The sequence below is a fragment of the Macaca nemestrina genome, chromosome 10 (assembly GCF_043159975.1).
Source record: "Macaca nemestrina isolate mMacNem1 chromosome 10, mMacNem.hap1, whole genome shotgun sequence".
In the NCBI taxonomy this organism is placed as follows: Eukaryota; Metazoa; Chordata; class Mammalia; order Primates; family Cercopithecidae; genus Macaca; species Macaca nemestrina.
Genome location: NC_092134.1, coordinates 89,886,294 through 89,904,493, shown reverse-complemented (window position 1 = coordinate 89,904,493; position 18,200 = coordinate 89,886,294). Strand labels below are relative to the sequence as shown.

At 36.7% G+C, this 18,200-nt stretch overlaps 1 protein-coding gene across 14 annotated transcripts in view; it reads left to right on the top strand.

Annotated features, from left to right (window-relative positions):
• LOC105470108 (interleukin 1 receptor associated kinase 4) overlaps positions 1–18,200 on the top strand; it is a 40,856-nt gene that overhangs the window by 3,373 nt on the left and 19,283 nt on the right. For 9 of the 14 annotated variants that reach the window (XR_011609220.1, XR_980283.3, XM_071071845.1 and 6 more), the window contains 5 exons: positions 6,177–6,346; positions 9,302–9,447; positions 10,266–10,448; positions 11,003–11,163; positions 12,050–12,114. Coding sequence is in view for 12 of the 14 variants with exons in the window: in XM_071071845.1 (XP_070927946.1) it covers positions 6,186–6,346; positions 9,302–9,447; positions 10,266–10,448; positions 11,003–11,163; positions 12,050–12,114 (716 nt within the window). In the remaining 2 variants the exon portion in view is untranslated. The other 5 variants (XM_071071844.1, XM_071071847.1, XM_071071846.1 and 2 more) reach the window with 5 other exon arrangements.

Sequence of the window (18,200 nt, the reverse complement as noted above, 5' to 3'; positions counted from 1 at the left end):
TCATGAAGGTATTTAATTATTTATTTGTAAGCAAAGCCTCCTGTATTAATCCTAAGTGTCTAAGGTAAATCTTGAACAGTTTGAAAGAGATGACACTTTTAAAGTTTTTTTGCACAGTGTGTTTTCATTATTGAAAATTCAGAAAAGCAAAACGAAAACAAAACTATCATAAAAGTCATCACCAAGGGATAACCACTGTTAATATTTTGGCTTATGTTCTTGTAAGTATGTGGTTGGGAGTGGTATGTGAATGTACATTTAAAGTAAAATTTTAATTTCTGGGATTTTGAACTTCTGGGCACATGTGTGGAAGAGTTGGCAGAAGGCCTTTTTCCTAGTATCCCTACACTCATCACCTCTGCTGGAAGCCTGGGTGCAGGAAAGCTACCAAATTTATCCCTGGCCTTTAGATAGTCTGGGTTTTTTCCTCAGTTCCTTGTATTTAGCTCTAATTTATAAGACTACTAAGCAGTTCTATCTTTTCTAGCTTTGTCAATCATGTTGTACCTTACAGTAGAGAGAAATCTTAATAAGGAAAAATAACTTGAAGAGAGCAACTGCAGAGTCTATAGGTAACCTAGATACAATTTCTTAATTAAAATTTAAAAATCCTCAGCCTTTCATTCAACACAAATGTCGTGAGTCGTTGCTGAGGTGAATTTGGTTGGGTCCCAGCCAGGAGAGCACCCATCTAACAGAGAAAGCAGATACGTAAACAGTAAAACATAATAATTATTAGAACAGAAGAATGACTAGGTGACATTTTGGAGCAAAAGAGATGACAATCAGGGGAAGCTAACAGTGCCTTTTGAATTGGGCTTGAAGGAATAATAGGCATTTACCAGGGGGCCTTTAAGGTACATGGGCTATTCTTTTACCTTGGCCCTAGACGACTTCACTTCCTGTTTCACAGAAAAAAATAACACTATGTGGGAACTCTTCTCCCTTCAAATATATCTGTATTTAAACCTCTGCGTCCTTCTTTCTAGATTCAAAAGAGACTTCTCTCTATTCAAGGCTGATTTCTTCACCTGTATGCTATTCATTATCCCATTTGTATTGCCAAACAACTTAAGTCTTAAACCCTTAACACCAACAGTTCTCAAAGTCTGGTTGGAGTCCCTAATGCTCTTTCAGGAGATTTATAAGGTCAAAGTCATGTATAGTTAAAAGATTCATTCAGAGTGCAATGGATTTTAATGTTCCAAGTTAATTTATACAGCTTCGGATTCCACATTGCAGCTTACCTTTAGGAAGTTATTTCTTTCAAATTTTAGTGTAGTATCAAAGAGAAATATCTACCAGTTTGTGAAAAGGCTATTAAAATACACCTTTCTTTGTAACTATATGTCTGTGTGAAGCTGGATTTTCTTCGTATACATCAACCAAAACAATATACTGCAGTGGGTTGAGTGCAGAAGCAGATATAAGAATTTGGCTCTCTTCTATTGAGTTAAATATTGAAGAGATTAGCAAAACCTTAAAACAATGTTACTCTTCTGTTTTTGAGGAAAAGGTAGTTATTTTTATTAAGATATATATGCTAACATGTATATTTATGATTATTTTAAATGAATTAATAAGTAATTTTTAAATTTCTCAGCATCAACTTAATATGGTAAATATTGGTAGATATAACCAACATAAACAAAAGCCCTTTGGGGTCTACAATCGTTTTTAAGAGGGTAAAAGGTCCTGAGACCAAATTTGAAAACTGCTATTCTCTTGCGTGCTCTCTCCCTCTCTCTCCCTACCCCTCCACCCTTGTTTTCCCTCTGCTCACACTCCTCTCTCTTTCTCCTTCCCTTCATAATGAGACTTCTTGGAAAATCTGTTTTTGCCATTCACTCACTTTTTCACTATAGCTGTTCCCAAGTCACCAATGGCCTTCTGATTTCAGAGTCTAACATCTCCATCAGTGTCTATTTGACCTCTCTGAGTCTTTTGTACCAACCTGCCGCCTTTTCTAGAAGTCTCTGGTATGCCACTGTCCTGTTTTTTTTTCTTGCCTTCATGACTAAGCAGTATTTTTTAAAATTCTTCTTTCACATCATTCCTTTCCATTCTAAGCATTCCTAATAGGCAACTTCATTTTATTGTTGTTTCAACCGTATATATGTATATGCTCTTAATTTGTATGAGGGCATTTCAAAAAGTTTGTGGAAAAATTGAATTAAAAGATAAAAAATGTAAACTTTGACTCAGCGCTATGGCTCATCCCTGTAATCCCAGCACTTTGGGAGGCCAAGGTGGGCAGATCACCTGAGGTCAGGAGTTCAAGACCAGCCTGGCCAACATGGCGAAACCCCATCTCTACCAAAAATACAAAAATTAGCTGGGTGTTGTGGTGCATACCTGTAATCCCAGCTACTTGGGAGGCTGAGGCAGGAGAATCACTTAAACCTGGGAGGCAGAGGTTGCAGTAAGCAAAGATTGCATCACTGCACTATAACCTGGATGACAGAGCGAGACTCAAAAAACAAAAAACTGTAAACTTTATTTCTGAACATAAGCTCCATGAAGTTCAAGGCACTTTTGTAAGTGATAACACCAGCCATTTGGGCCATCCCTAAAGAACTGAGAGTCCTGGGAATTTAACCATGTCAATAAAGCCTTTTTGCATTATTAACTGAAGAAAAATGGGTGCCCTATGAAGAGTTTTCAAGATTAGGAAACAAAAAGAAGTCAGAAGGAGACAAATCAGGACTGTAAAGTGGATGCCTGATGATTTCCAGTTGATACTCACAGAATTGCCCTTGTTTGATGAAAGAAAAGAGGAGGGGCATTGTTGTGATGGAGAAGCTTTCCTAGGCGTTTTTCTGCTAAACATTTGACTAAAGCTTTAGCAGAAAAGCTTTAGTTTAGAAACATTTAGAAAAGCTACTGTTTCTCGAAAACACTCTCTAATAAGCAGATGTTACCATTCTTTTTACCTCCAGAAAGTCAACAAGCAAAAATACCTTGAGCATCCCAAAAAGCTGCGGTCATGCCCTTGCTTTTGACTGTCTGCATTTGCTTTGATTGGACCGCTGCCATTCTGGGGGAGCCATTGCTTTGTGCTTTAAGATCGTACTCGTAAAGTCACGTTTCATCTCCTGTTACAATTTTTTGAGGAAATGCTTTAGGATCTTGATCCCACTTGTTTAAAATTTCCATTGAAAGCTCTGCTGTCATCTGCAGCTGATCTGGGTGCAACAGTTTGGGCAGCCATCAAGTGGAAAATTTGCTCAACTTTTATTTTCAGTCAGAATTGTATAGGCTGAATTAGTTGTCTATGGTGTTCGCTGTTGGTTCTGCTGTTAATTATAGGTACTCTTCATTTAGGGCACGAACCAGGTGAATGTTTTCCTCAAAAATTGATGTGGATGGTCTGCTGCAGCAGGCTTCATCTTCAACATCATCTCATCCCTTAATATGAGTTACTGATTTGTATGCTGCTGGTTTTCTTGGGGGCATCGTCCCCATCAATAAAGCATCAGTGATTTCACCATTCTTCCAACCAACCTCCATATAAATGTGGTGTTTGTTCTTGCTTCACTTTTAGCAGAATTCATGTTGCTGTGGTAGAGGTTCTTTTCAAACTGTCTTATTCTTCTTAGTGCCTCAAACTAGATCCTATTTAGACATGAATGATAAGTTAGTGTGAGTTTATTTTGGAAATATGTTTTGCAAAAAAAATGTGAAATCCATGCATGGTTTTTGCATGATATGCATTTTCCATGAACTTTTTGAAAACCCCTTATATATGAGAATACTTACATAGTGAGCATTCTTTGCTGAAACCTCTCTCCTAAGCTCCATACTGCATATATAAGTACTTGGTATGAAGGCCCCTAGATGGTGCCAAAGGTAGATATTTCACATTTAACATGAGTCAAAAAAAAACAAAACAAAACAAAAGCAAACAAACAAAAAAACCCATCTTTGTTCTATCTCCCTTTCTTGTAATTGCTCATCTCTAGTGAAATTGTTTTGATTTGGCCTCCTAAATGTTTTCGTGTTTTACTTCTCCATTCCCATACCCTATACTTTTTCCAAGCTCTCATTTCTGCTCACCTGGATTATTGCAGAAGTTTTCAAACTAATTTTCTTGCCTCAATATACAACCCTTTAATTTTTATCCAGAGGAATCCACTTAACCATGTAAGATTATTTAACATCCCTCCTAAAAATCCTGAAGTGGCTCTCCTGTAACTTTTAGTTTATAAGTTCAAACTCTTTGTCTTAGCATGTGAGGTACATGGTGATCTGGCCCTGCTACCTTTCCACCCTCATCTCTTCTCACTTAATCACAGGCATCCTATGGTGCAGCCATAGCAAGCTCTTTGCCTGAGACACACGTGCTCCCACCTTTTCCCATGCTATTCCCTCTGCCTGGAATTTTCTTCTGGGCTTATTCTCATTCCCTTTCATTCATCCTTCCAACCTCCCGCTCCAGGCAAATCTGTCTTGATATCCCTCTCCAGAATGCCTCTGCTTGATGCCCTTTTTCTGGGCCCCATAACACTCTTGCAGCTTTTATCACTCCCTGTCACTGTTTGTATCCCATGGTATACTGAACAGCTTGGAAACAAAGATTTTCTCTTCTCTGTGCTCCCATTTGTTAGTACAAAGACTGACATAAATATTTGCTGCATGTATTCATGAATGAAAGGAAAGGAATAGTCTTTCTGAAAAGGAGAATGACATGAACAATGCATTGTGTTATAAAAGCAGAGTTGTATGGCATGGATTTTGGAGTCAGACATAAGTGTAAGTCCTGGATCTTTCACTTACCACCTTTGTAAAATAGAGATGATAAAACCGTACTGGGAAATAATTTAGTTGTTCCTAAAATAAATACTGAACAACACCATTATCTACAGTGTGCATGTCACTAGGTATATATTCATGAATAAAATTAGCATGGTGGTCCTGAACTCATGGATCTTAAAATCTAATATGGGAGACAGTAAACAAGTAAACAAATAAATATATGATTACAAATACATTGTGCAATGATGAAAGATAATTAGGTGAAGGGCAACTAGACCTATTTAGATGTGGTCAAAGAAGTCCAAAGAGAGGAAGTGAATACTAATATAGAAGCCTATGATACAGAGAAGCTTTTCGCTTTTTACTCTTTTTGATAGTTTTAGAATGTTGTTCCATATGAACACATTATTTACTCTAAAATTGTATTTTAAAAATATATATAGGGAAGCAAAAATAAGTGACATAAGAACATCTGAGTCTATTTGTCTTAATTGGAAGGAAAGATCATTTCCTATTGAGAATGAGGTACATGCAGAACAAATAAAATCCACATAGAAAGAAGCAAAGATATGAAATAGTCACTAAGGACAATGAGAGGAGACAAGTGGAAGGATTAATGGCAGTGTTAGGCCATTAATGTGGAAAGGGGGTTACCATAAATTTGTATTCACATCAGCAACTCTGGTGTACAAGTAAAATTGTTAGATTTATCCCTAGCTGCAGCTCTCCAGTGTGGAGTAGCAGAAGAAAAGGGGGACTGCAGAAATAAAGATTCTGTCTAGAGAGTGGCTGAAGTGGTGAAACACAGGTTTTGGCGTAGTAGCAAATGAACTGTGGTCAGGCAGATCTCATGGACTCAAAAAATGTGCAGAGGTCAAGGAAGAGCAAGCTATGTGAACAGTGGGTGGGTGGACCCTATCTGTTAATGCTACACAAATCATTTCAGTACCTTTTTTTTCTTCTACCAAAGAACGTTGCATAAATTTTTAATCGTAAATGAGTACTGATTGAGCAACATATATTAAATTGAAAGGTAAATGTTTTTATTAATAGATTTGATTTCTGAATATGCTAATTCTGATAGTTTATTGATATTACTGCTAAAAAGAATTGCTCTGGTAAGTGTATTGCCCCTTTCTATAAATTATACTTGGAAAATATCAATGTCAGAAAAAAGTCCCCCGCTTTTTATTGCTATCAATAGGTGGAAAAAGGAAGGAAACCTAGAGGATAATTGGACAAATGAATTACAATTTTAGTTTCATCTTAGGGTATCAGTGACTTGACTTTGGAATGTTTCTTTATTATGGTATAATCAGTTGCTGGCATTTCATATGATATAGCAAAGTGTGATGTAGAAGCTTACAGATGTCATCTCTAAAAGTACTATAAAATTTTAATGAGATTTTTCCATATTTTAGGAATAGAAGATGAACAAACCCATAACACCATCAACATATGTGCGCTGCCTCAATGTTGGACTGATTAGGAAGCTGTCAGATTTTATTGATCCTCAAGAAGGATGGAAGAAGTTAGCTGTAGCTATTAAAAAACCATCTGGTGATGATAGATACAATCAGTTTCACATAAGGTAACAGATAAAATTCTTTGTATTTGTAAATTCTTACATCACAATATGGAATGAGTAATTGGTATAAGTACTGTCTAATGTGGCAGTTTAGAAAGTAAACCTCTATACTGTGGAGGACACATTGGTAGTAAGTAACCTCTTTTTGGTTGTTCCTTTTGCAATTTTGTCTTCTTTCTCCCATATGTCAATAGGGCTAATATTGTGATCTCTCAAATAAGCTTTTTGAGTTAGAATCAATATTCCCACCTTTGCTGTGGTTCCCAGTTTGGCAAGCCAAGTGAAGTTCAGTCTGCCTCACACCTCTCATTTCCAGATTGAAGGAAAATAAGAATGTTATAAGAATGTCTAGTAAAAATCTAGAGCTTAAACTTCAAAGTGTGTAAATCTCTAATGCACTCTAACAGTGTATTTTGGGAGTTTTTCAATTTGACATTTTAAAGTTGTTGCTTACAAGTGTACACTTCTGTGAACAGAATTCTTAAATCTTAGCCAGGATTTCTCAGTGCTATCATCAGATAATTTCAATTTTTCCTCTTTACTCATCTCTGCTCGATTTAGTGTAAAATATGCTTGCAGATTTTATTTTTGTCAGTCATTGCATTTAAAACCGATGTCAAAATGTTTCTTTGGTAGCAAAAGGAAAAGAAGACTCTTTGTTATTTTCAGCATTAACCTTGGAAAGAACCTAGTAGCCTTAGCTCCCTTGCAGGAAATGTTTCTCGTAAGAAAAGCGAACATGTTAAAGTACTTGAAAGAAGCTTAAGTTTAAACTGTGTTAAGCCAATGTTTAAAGATAATTTTTTAATATTACTGTTAAAAACTTATGGAAGATAATTGGGGCAGTGGTGGCAGGAAGATAAAGCTCTTCTTTTTTTTTTTTTTTTTTTTCCTTTTTTCAAGACTCACTCCTGTGACAGAAAAAGCTCTTCTTTACAGAATACCTGCAAATAATTGTGAAAAGAATGGTAGAATGAGAAAAATACCTATTTGTAACCACCAATGAGTAACTGATTCTTGCAAGCTCATCACTGAACCTAAAAAGCATAAGGTGAAAGGTGATTGTTCTCATGCATATGAGCAGGATATGCACAAGATTTTAAAGTATTATAGGCTGGGCACAGTGGCTCATGCCTGTCATCCTAACACTTGAGGAGGCCGAGGTGGGCAGATTGCTTGAGCCCAGGAGTTCAAGACCAGCCTGGGCAACATGGTAAAATCCCATCTCTACAAAAAATTAGCTGGGCGTGGTAGTGCACGCCTGTAGTCCCGGCTACTTGGGAGGTTGAGGTGGGAGGATCACCTGAGCCCAGGAAGTGAAGGCTGCAGTGAGCCATGATCATGCCACTGCACTCCAGCCTGAGTGACAGAGCAAGACTCCCTCAATAGATAGATAAAAAGTATTGTACACAAATTACTTGTGAAGTATGAAAGGGAAGGGTACATTTTTAATGAGGAAATCTGAAGTACACTTCCTTTACCATGTGATCAAATTTTAGCACCAATAATAATGGTACAAAATGCCAATATGTACCCCTAGATGTGATACAATGGGAAGGGCACATTATACCTATGTAGTATTTCTACCAAAATGTTTCATCGGAATTTAATCATGAGAAAGTAGTCAGATACATCTAGGCTGTTAGACTCATTCTATGACATCTGGCCCATATTCTAAAATACACTCCCACAGACATAGATTGAAAGAGAGCATGCACAAGAGCCCAGATATGGCACAATTTTATCAGTTATTCAATTGGTGAATCTAGGTGAATGGTTGTTCATTCTATCATTTTTTCAACTTTTCTGTAAGTTTGAAATTTTTTAAAATCTTTAGAGGAAAAAGAAAAAACCAATATTGGTTAAATTTTTAAATGTTAACTTTTCAAAACTAATTTTTAATTTTAAAGAAATGGAATGGAAAGAAATGGGATGAAAGCCGACTTTGTGATTTTTTTTCAATTTAATTGAATTACAGTTAAGATTGAAGGAATAATTTCCTAAGTTTTTGTGTATTCTGTTTCTTTCATTAAGCAGGCAGATTTATTAAAAATTATATAGCTATCAGAGTCTTAAGTTATGTGGGAAGTAATATAACTAAGTAGATTGAGAATACACTCTTATGTCAAATGAGATCTGAATTTGGACCTCAACTTGGATACATCATATTGGCTGTGTGGCTATGGGCTTGTTACTCTACCTCTCCAAGCCTCGCTTTTTCACTAGTAAATTCGTATGATAATCATAATATCTTTGAACATGCTCATGTGTGTACATCCTGTAAACCACTAAGTAAATACCCCGTAAGTACCCAGTAGATTATTATCATCATCTTTGGCATCTTTTTTCCTCCTATTTTTTCTGTCTCTTTGTAATTATTGCTGGTTCTCTTGTTGTCCCATTTCTTTAATGTTATAGGAGACGCTGTAGGCAAAACAGGGGCAGGGGAGATCAACACCTGTTTTCATATGACCTCAGTTTATAAATGCTATTGTTTGAATGTGTCCCCAAAAGTTCATGTGTTAGAAACTTAATATACCCATTGCAAAAGGGTTGAGAGGTGGGACCTTTAAAGGGCAGTTGGTCATGAGGGCTCTGCCCTTATGAGTGGATTAATGTTGTCATGGCAGGAGTGGGTTAGTTATCTTGGGAGTGGGTTTCTGATAAAAAGGTAAGTTAGGCCCTATTTTTCCTTCTCTCTCTCTCTCTTTCTCTTTTCTTTCTCTCTCCCATGCACGTGTGCATGCTCTTTGCCCTTCTGCCCTTCCACCATGAGATGATGTAGCAAGAAGGCCCTAACCAGATGCAGCCTCTCGATCTTGGACTTCCCAGCCTCCAGAACCGTGAGCCAAATTAACTATTGTTTATAAATTACCCTGTCTGTGGTATTCTATTATTGCAGTACAAAATGAACTAAGACAATAGACTAATTTTGTTTCTTTGTTACTTACTTTTAAGGAGATTTGAAGCATTACTTCAAACTGGAAAAAGTCCCACTTCTGAATTACTGTTTGACTGGGGCACCACAAATTGCACAGTTGGTGATCTTGTGGATCTTTTGATCCAAAATGAATTTTTTGCTCCTGCGAGTCTTTTGCTCCCAGGTAAACTGATTGTGACCAGGGTGTCCACAATTAGGGTGGAAAGACAAGTGGCCAAAATAGAAATGTTTCTTCTTACTCTTACTTTTTCCTCCTGGTAGATGAAGTTTACATTTGAGAGTCCCTTTCTTTCTTTCAGCACTCCTCAACTCTTTAAAAAGCAGCACCGACAAAGGACACTGTGGACCCTGCTACTAAGGTGATAGAAGCTTTGTAAGAGTCAGATAGTTTTGTGCCAATAGGAAGTTTAGAAGGAAAGACTTCACACATCTGGCTTAGGCTGTAAGAAAGTAATTATTCTTTTGAGTTCTTGCTTTTTTTCATCTTCAACTTCTACCCTGATGAGATTCTATGATCATAATTTTAAAAAATTGTATTCTGATGTGTTAGTGTCTAGTTGCCTTCCTTATAACCTTTCTTTTCTTCCTTTGATGCCTTTCACACTAGTGGTTCTGAACCTTTATCATGCATAAGAATCACTTAGGTTCTGGTTAAACATGTAGATTCCTAGGGTCTGTTCCAAATCTATGTATTCAGGATTCTGGAATTGGGTTTAAGGTCTATATTCTTAAACAAGTGCTTCAGTGCCTCTGATATAGGTGGCTCATGGATTACTGTTTGAAAACACTGCCTTACTCTCTTTACCCATATTCATTATAACTTACAGATTCTTACTAGGTAGCTTCTTGTGTGTGCTGTGAGAATATGAGACCAACCTGTAGAAACTGGAATGATATTAAATGAACCAAGTTTCTAGTTTAACTTTTTCACAACCACTTCTTATTACTGAAAAACCACTTGTGTCTTACTTCATTTGTTAGATGCTGTTCCCAAAACTGCTAATACACTACCTTCTAAAGAAGCTGTAACAGTTCAACAAAAACAGATGCCTTTCTATGACAAAGACAGGACATTGATGACACCTCTGCAGAATCTTGAACAAAGCTATATGCCACTTGACTCCTCAAGTCCAGAAAATAAAAGTTTAGAAGTTAGTGATACACGTAAGTAACATTTTCAGTGCTTTCTACTAGTGGATTTGTCATTAAGACTAGCAGTGCTTTAAAAGAAAGCTTTTGTTCTTTTGTTTGTGCAGCAATCACAGGCACACTGGCAATAGCTCGTTTGTGAGTTTTTTCCTCCTGATATATTAAGAACCATCTTCTTTGTGTTAATCAGTGATTAGAGGCAATAGGACATGCAAACAACCAGAGAAGCTATGAAAAAAAAAAAAGTAAATATTTACATAACTTGGAAGGGTCACTTTTTAAAATAAAATATGTGACTAGAGTTTTGGGTAGGTAGACTAGACCCACTCAAATGTGTGACTAGAATTTTGGGTGGGTGACTACAGTGTTCAGAGGGTAGGATCACCAAACAGAATTCTCAAGAAAAACTTATAATTTGTATTTTAGAAATGGTTTTATATTCTCCCGTCTTGTCTAATTCAAAATCATAAATATTTACATATATGTGAAATCTTCAAATGAGAAAATACTAGAATTATTAAAACGAATTTTTAAAATTTAAGCATGTTTTTCTTATTTTGACATTATAGGTTTTCACAGTTTTTCATTTTATGAATTGAAGAATGTCACAAATAACTTTGATGAACGACCCATTTCTGTTGGTGGTAATAAAATGGGAGAGGGAGGATTTGGAGTTGTATATAAAGGCTACGTAAATAACGCAACTGTGGCAGTAAAGAAGCTTGCAGCAGTAAGTTATATTTTCAGGAATAAAGAGTTGCTTCATAGTGTGCTCTATAATAAAGTTAATCTTTAGGAAATACATTATTTCAGTATGTATTTTCTTTAAATAAACATCATTCTACATAGTAGTTCTTAAAATTTAAAAATCTGTTGAATGCTATGGACCCTACCCCTAGAAAAATGTAGTTATGTACATATACACACAATCATACATACAATTTTGGAAGATTCACAAACTAAAGTTGAGAAGCCCTGCTCCACATAGTGCCTCATATGTAATCAAGATTAAAATGGTAAGATACCAGGAAAACTATTTTAAAAAAAAAAACCATGTTTGCATTACTTTTCCCATTTAAAAATAAAGTTTATGAAGTATACATTAAGAAAAAACATTAAAATTTTTTTTATCCGTGTCCTTTGTTGCCATTTCTACTGGAGTGTTCACCTTTTACTTATTGACTAGTTATATTCTAAACCTTTTGTTAGAGCCTAAAAATATCAATAGAATGCATATGTATGTGATAAAGATAGTCACTCTTTGTCATATACATTGCAGGGCTTTTGTAGGTTTTGTTTTCCATTTTGCACTAAAATTGCGTATGTTTTCTGTTTCCTAGAATATTTTTTCAAATTTTTTGTGTAGTGAAATTTCATGCTATTTCATTTTGTTTCCACAACTCAGTGAAATTTATATATATTTTTCATTCCATTAACCAGCCATGGACCTTGAGCAAATCGCTAGTATTTCTAGATCTCAGTTGTTCTGTAGAATTGGGAGAATAATACCGTATTGTTTTAAAGAAAGGGAGATGAGCCAGCTGATCTCTTGATCCCTCTGAGCATTAGGATCCTTAGAATTGTGCAGTATTACACTGTATATTTTATTTTTTCAGATGGTTGACATTACTACTGAAGAACTGAAACAGCAGTTTGATCAAGAAATAAAAGTAATGGCAAAGTAAGTCTTAATTTGGCAGTGCGGTGTAGTGGAAAGGAAAAAGACAAGGAGTAAGGAACCTGGTTCACTCTAGAGTATGCCATGAACTAGTGATGTTCGCACATATATGAAATTAAAATTAAGTGTTTAGAGAAATTGAAAGTACTTTTGGCTCCATAATTCTATGATTACATATACTCATATGCCTGGAGATTAAATAGCAGTCATTTTTATTTATTTATTTATTTTGAGATGGAGTCTCACTGTGTCACCCAAGCTGGAGTGCAGTGGCACCATCTCGGCTCACTGCAACCTCTGCCTCCCAGGTTCAAGCGATTCTCCTGCCTCAGCCTCCCGAGTAGCTGGGACTTCAGGTGTGTGCCATCATGCCTGGCTAATTTTTCTTGTATTTTTAGTAGAGGCGGGGTTTCACCGTGTTAGCCAGGATGGTCTTGATCTCGACCTCATGATCTGCCTGCCTCAGCCTCCCCAAGTGCTGGGATTACAGGCAGGAGCCACTGCGCTTGACCGCAGTCATTATTTTAAGTCACAACAAGGTTACGTGGAATTTTACTATCATGTCCTTCATTATCATGTTTTCTACTTCCAGAATTCATGAGAGATCAATTGTAGAGATACTTAAAAAAACTATCTACAGAATATATAAAGTAGCATCTATACAGCAACTAGAGTCATGTTATCTGCAAAGATAAGCATTTACTCTATGTGCTGTTAGCTGAAGGCAGATATACTTTAAATAAACATCATTCTACATAGTAGTTCTTAAAATTTAAAAATCTGTTGAATGCTATGGACCCTACCCCTAGAAAAATGTAGTTATATACATATACACACAATCATACATACAATTTTGGAAGATTCACAAACTAAAGTTGAGAAGCCCTGCTCCACATAGTATCCACATATATATCTGAAGATATATATATACTTTATATATAAAGTAGCACCTATAAAGCAACTAGAGTCATGTTATCTGCCTTCTCAGCATTGACCCTGTGTGCTGGAAAATTGTTGGACATCATCAGGAAAAGTAGAAGGGACAATGGAGGAAATGTATTCTAATTATTATAGTAATTAATAGTGGTTGATATTTGAGTGTGTACAACATTCCAGACATTGTGCTATGTACCTTATGTGCATTGTCTATCTAACCTTTACAACTGTTACAACTGCCCATTTTGTTTGTTAACTGAGATTTAGAAACGTTAAATAGCTTGTCCAAGATCACGTAGCCAGTAAGTGTTAGAGATGGGATTGAAATCCAGATCTGTTTGATTGCAGAGCCTGAACTTTTGATCTGAATCCTAATGGGATTTACCAAATTATACCCATTAAACCCACTGCTGTAAATCACCAATCATAGTTACTTAACCTCAAGTAGGAAGAATAGACTAGAATTGACTTATGCATGGTAAAAATGATACACACTGAAAAAAAATCAAACTTTTTGTTTTTAGTATTTGTTTTCTCCACTTCTACCCCTACTCTGCAGTTCTAAAAGTAACTTGTTCACAGTAGATAATCTGGAAAATACAGGAAAATATTTTTAAAATATACAAAACCATATGCACGCAGGGCTTAATACCTAGGTGATGGGTTGATAGGTGCAGCAAACCACCGTGGCACATGTTTACATATGTAACAAACCTGCACGTTCTGTACATGTGTCCCGGAACTTAATAATAATAATACAAACCATCTCTCAAATACATCACTCAGAGATAACCACTGCTAATATTTTTATATACTTGCTTCATGATGTGTGTGTAGCATTTCCCCATGTCATTAAAAATAATTTGAAAACATTTTAAATTATTGTACAACATTCTAGAATATGTGAGAATCATATTTTATTTAACCATAGCTATGTTTGTTTCTAATTTTCAGTATTAAAAATAAAGCTTCTTTAAAGTTCTTTGCACATAAATCTTTAAATGCAGTTATACTTACTTTATCATCTAGGGTAAAGTCCTAGAAAAAGAATTACTGGGTCGGAATGCATGAACTTTTTAAAGACTTTCTAAATACACATTCAAACATTCAAATGGCTTTTGACATAGGTTTCAGTAATTTATATTACTACCAGCGCTGGGCGTGGTGGCTCACGCCTGTAATCCCAGCACTTTGGGAGGCCGAGGCGGGCGGATCACGAGGTCACCAGATCGAGACCATCCTGGCTAACACGGTGAAACCCTGTCTCTACTAAAAATACAAAAAACTAGCCAGGCGAGGTGGTGGGCGCCTGTAGTCCCAGGTATTCGGGAGGCTGAGGCAGGAGAATGGCGTGAACCTGGGAAGCGGAGGTTGCGGTGAGCCGGCTCATGCCACTGCACTCCAGCCTGGGCGACAAAGCCAGACTCCGTCTCAAAATAAATAAATAAATAAATAAATTTATATTACTACCAGCAGTGCGTTACAATTTCAAACTTTACTGGTTCCCTATCTTCATTTAATATCATTCCTTTTTTTTTTTTTTTTTTTTTTTTTTGAGATGGAGTCTCGCTCTGTCGCCCAGGCTGGAATGCAGTGGCGCAATCTCGGCTCACTGCAAGCTCGCTCTCCCGGGTTCACACCATTCTCCTGCCTCAGCCTCCTGAGTAGCTGGGCCTACAGGCACTCGCCACCACACCCAGCTAATTTCGTTTTGTATTTTTAGTAGAGACGGCGTTTCACCATGTTAGCCAGGATGGTGTTGATCTCCTGACCTCGTGATCCACCTACTTCGGCCTCCCAAAGTGCTGGGATTACAGGCGTGAGCCACCACGCCCAGCTTATTATTACTATTATTTAGTAAGTGCCAATCTCTGGACCTTACTAGCAGAATGATCTTGGCCAAGTTTCTTAACTTTCTATTCGTTAATTTTCTCATCTATAAAACAGGATAATAGTACTTACTTAAGTTATTGTGAGGATTAAATAAAGCAGGTAAATCACTTGCCACAATGCCTTGTATATAGTATAAACTCAGCAAATGTTAATTACTCATGTTTAAAATATGCCAATTTGGTGGAAAATGGAACACTTATTGCTTTAATTTGCGCTTCTTAAAATATTTATGAGAATAGAAGAAGTCATATTTGATATAATGAACTGCTAGAATTGTGGATAGTTTTGAATGAACAAAATGAATAAGCACTTAAATAATAAAACACTTATCATGTGCCAGATATGTTTCTAGGCTGTCATGTTTACATTTTCTCATTTAATTGTCTCAGCATCCGTATTACATTATTATGTACTATTTTCTGCGTTTAGCTGTTAAAGGAGCTGAGGCTCAGTAAGGCTGTTAACTTGCCATAGGTCACCTATCCAGGAGGGGGCAGAGCGAGACTTTAAATTTAGGATGTATAACTCTGAGCCCTGTGTTCTTTCATCTTACCACAGGTGCCTGCCGCTTTATTATATCGTAGGTCTCTTTAGTTTTATTATTCTCAAGTATATAAAACACTCAAATTAGGTTATAAATAATCCAGTGTGATTAAAGATCAAAAACATGTAAATTAGATGTGATTCAAGATCATGTCTGTAAATCAGTGCTTTGAGTTTGTTAGAAAATTCTTGACAGTATTAGCATAAAAATACAATGGACTTCTTGAAATCTTATTTGTGCCATCATTGAATATTGGGCTAAAGAAATTGAACATCAGCCTAGTCCTTAACCAAACTTATCACAAGTTCCAATAATCTGAATTATTTAGCTTTTACTATAAAATAGAAAGGTTTGGCCAGGTGTAGTGGCTCATGCCTGTAATCCCAATACTTTAGGAGGCCAAGGTGGTAGGATTGCTTGAGGCCAGCGGTTTGAGACCAGCCTGGGAAACACACAGTGAGACTTCATCCCTACAAAAAAGTTTAAAAAGTACCTGAGTGTGGTATGTACCAGTAGTCCAAGCTACTTGGGAGGATGAGGCAGAAGGATTACTTGAGTCCAGATGGTCGAGGCCACAGTGAGCTATGATTGCACCACTGCACTGCAGCCTGGGCAACAGAGTTAGACCCTGTCTCAAAAAAAAAAAGAAAAGAAAAGAAAATAGATTTTACTTCTTTTTTTCTTTTTTTGTTCATGTTGTCTTTACTTTTATTAACCTTTAGAGAATTATTAAGTAGTTCTTCATTTTAGCCTATCAAGTTGGGTTAAACATTTAACGCATAAATTATTACAGGCATAAATATCATACTAGATCTATTTAGAATTTAAGTGAAGGCAGTGATATGTTACTTCTTTTTTTTTTTTTTTTTTTTATACTTTAAGTTCTAGGGTACATGTGCAGGTTTGTTACATATGTATACTTGTGCCATGTTGGTGTGCTGTACCCATCAACTCGTCAGCACCCATCAACTCGTCATTTACATCAGTTATAATTCCCAATGCCATACCTCCCCCCTCCCCACTCCCCATAATAGGCCCCGGTGTGTAATGTTCCCCTTCTGTGTCCATTTCTTCGAGATTTTCTAGTTTATTGGCGTAGAGGTGTGTATAGTATTCTCTGATGGTAGTTTGTATTTCTGTGGGGTTGGTGGGGATATCCCCTTTATCATTTTTTATTGCGTCTATTTGATTCTTCTCTCTTTCGTTCTTTATTAGTCTTGCTAGCGGTCTATCAATTTTGTTCATCTTTTCAAAAAACCAACTCCTGGATTCATTGATTTTTTGGAGGGTTTTTTGTGTCTCTATCTCCTTCAGTTCTGCTCTGATCTTAGTTATTTCTTGCCTTCTGCTAGCTTTTGAATGTGTTTGCTCTTGCTTCTCTAGTTCTTTTAATTGTGATGTTAGGGTGTCAATTTTAGATCTTTCCAGCTTTCTCTTGTGGGCATTTAGTGCTATTAATTTCCCTCTCCACACTGCTTTAAATGTGTCCGAGAGATTCTGGTATGTTGTATCTTTGTTCTCATAGGTTTCAAAGTACATCTTTATTTCTGCCTTCATTTCGTTATGTACCCAGTAGTCATTCCGGAATAGGTTGTTCAGTTTCCATGTAGTTGAGTGGTTTTGATTGAGTTTCTTAGTCCTGAGTTCTAGTTTGATTGCACTGTGGTCTGAGAGACAGTTTGTTATAATTTCTGTCCTTGTATATTTGCTGAGGAGTGCTTTACTTCCAATTATGTGGTCAATTTTGGAATAAGTACGATGTGCTGAGAAGAATGTATCTTCTGTTGATTTGGGGTGGAGAGTTCTGTAGATGTCTATTAGGTCTGCTTGGGGCAGAGTTGAGTTCAATTCCTGGATATCCTTGTTAACTTTCTGTCTCGTTGATCTGTGTAATGTTGACAGTGGGGTGTTGAAGTCTCCCATTATTATAGTATGGGAGTCTAAGTCTCTTTGTCAGTCTCTAAGGACTTGCTTTATGAATCTGGGTGCTCCTGTATTGGGTGCATATATATTTAGGATAGTTAGCTCTTCCTGTTGAATTGATCCCTTTACCATTATGTAATGGCCTTCTTTGTCTCTTTTGATCTTTGATGGTTTAAAGTCTGTTTTATCAGAGACTAGGATTGCAACCCCTGTTTTTTTTTTTGTTCTCCATTTGCTTGGTAGATCATCTTCCATCCCTTTATTTTGAGCCTATGTGTGTCTCTGCATGTGAGATGGGTCTCCCGAATACAGCAAACTGATGGGTCTGGACTCTTTATCCAATTTGCCAGTCTGTGTCTTTTAATTGGACGATTTAGTCCATTTACATTTAAGGTTAATATTGTTATGTGTGAACTTGATCCTGTCATTGTGATATTAGCTGGTTAATTTGCTCGTTAGTTGATGCAGTTTCTTCCTAGCATCTTTACATTTTGGCATGTTTTTGCAATGGCTGGTACCGGTTGTTCCTTTCCATGTTTAGTGCTTCCTTCTGGGTCTCTTGTAGGGCAGGCCTGGTGGTGACAAAATCTCTAAGTATTTGCTTGTCTGTAAAGGATTTTATTTCTCCTTCACTTATGAAACTTAGTTTGGCTGGATATGAAATTCTGGATTGAAAATTCTTTTCTTTAAGAATGTTGAATATTGGCCCCCACTCTCTTCTGGCTTGGAGAGTTTCTGCTGAGAGATCTGCTGTTAGTCTGATGGGCTTCCCTTTGTGTGTAACCCGACCTTT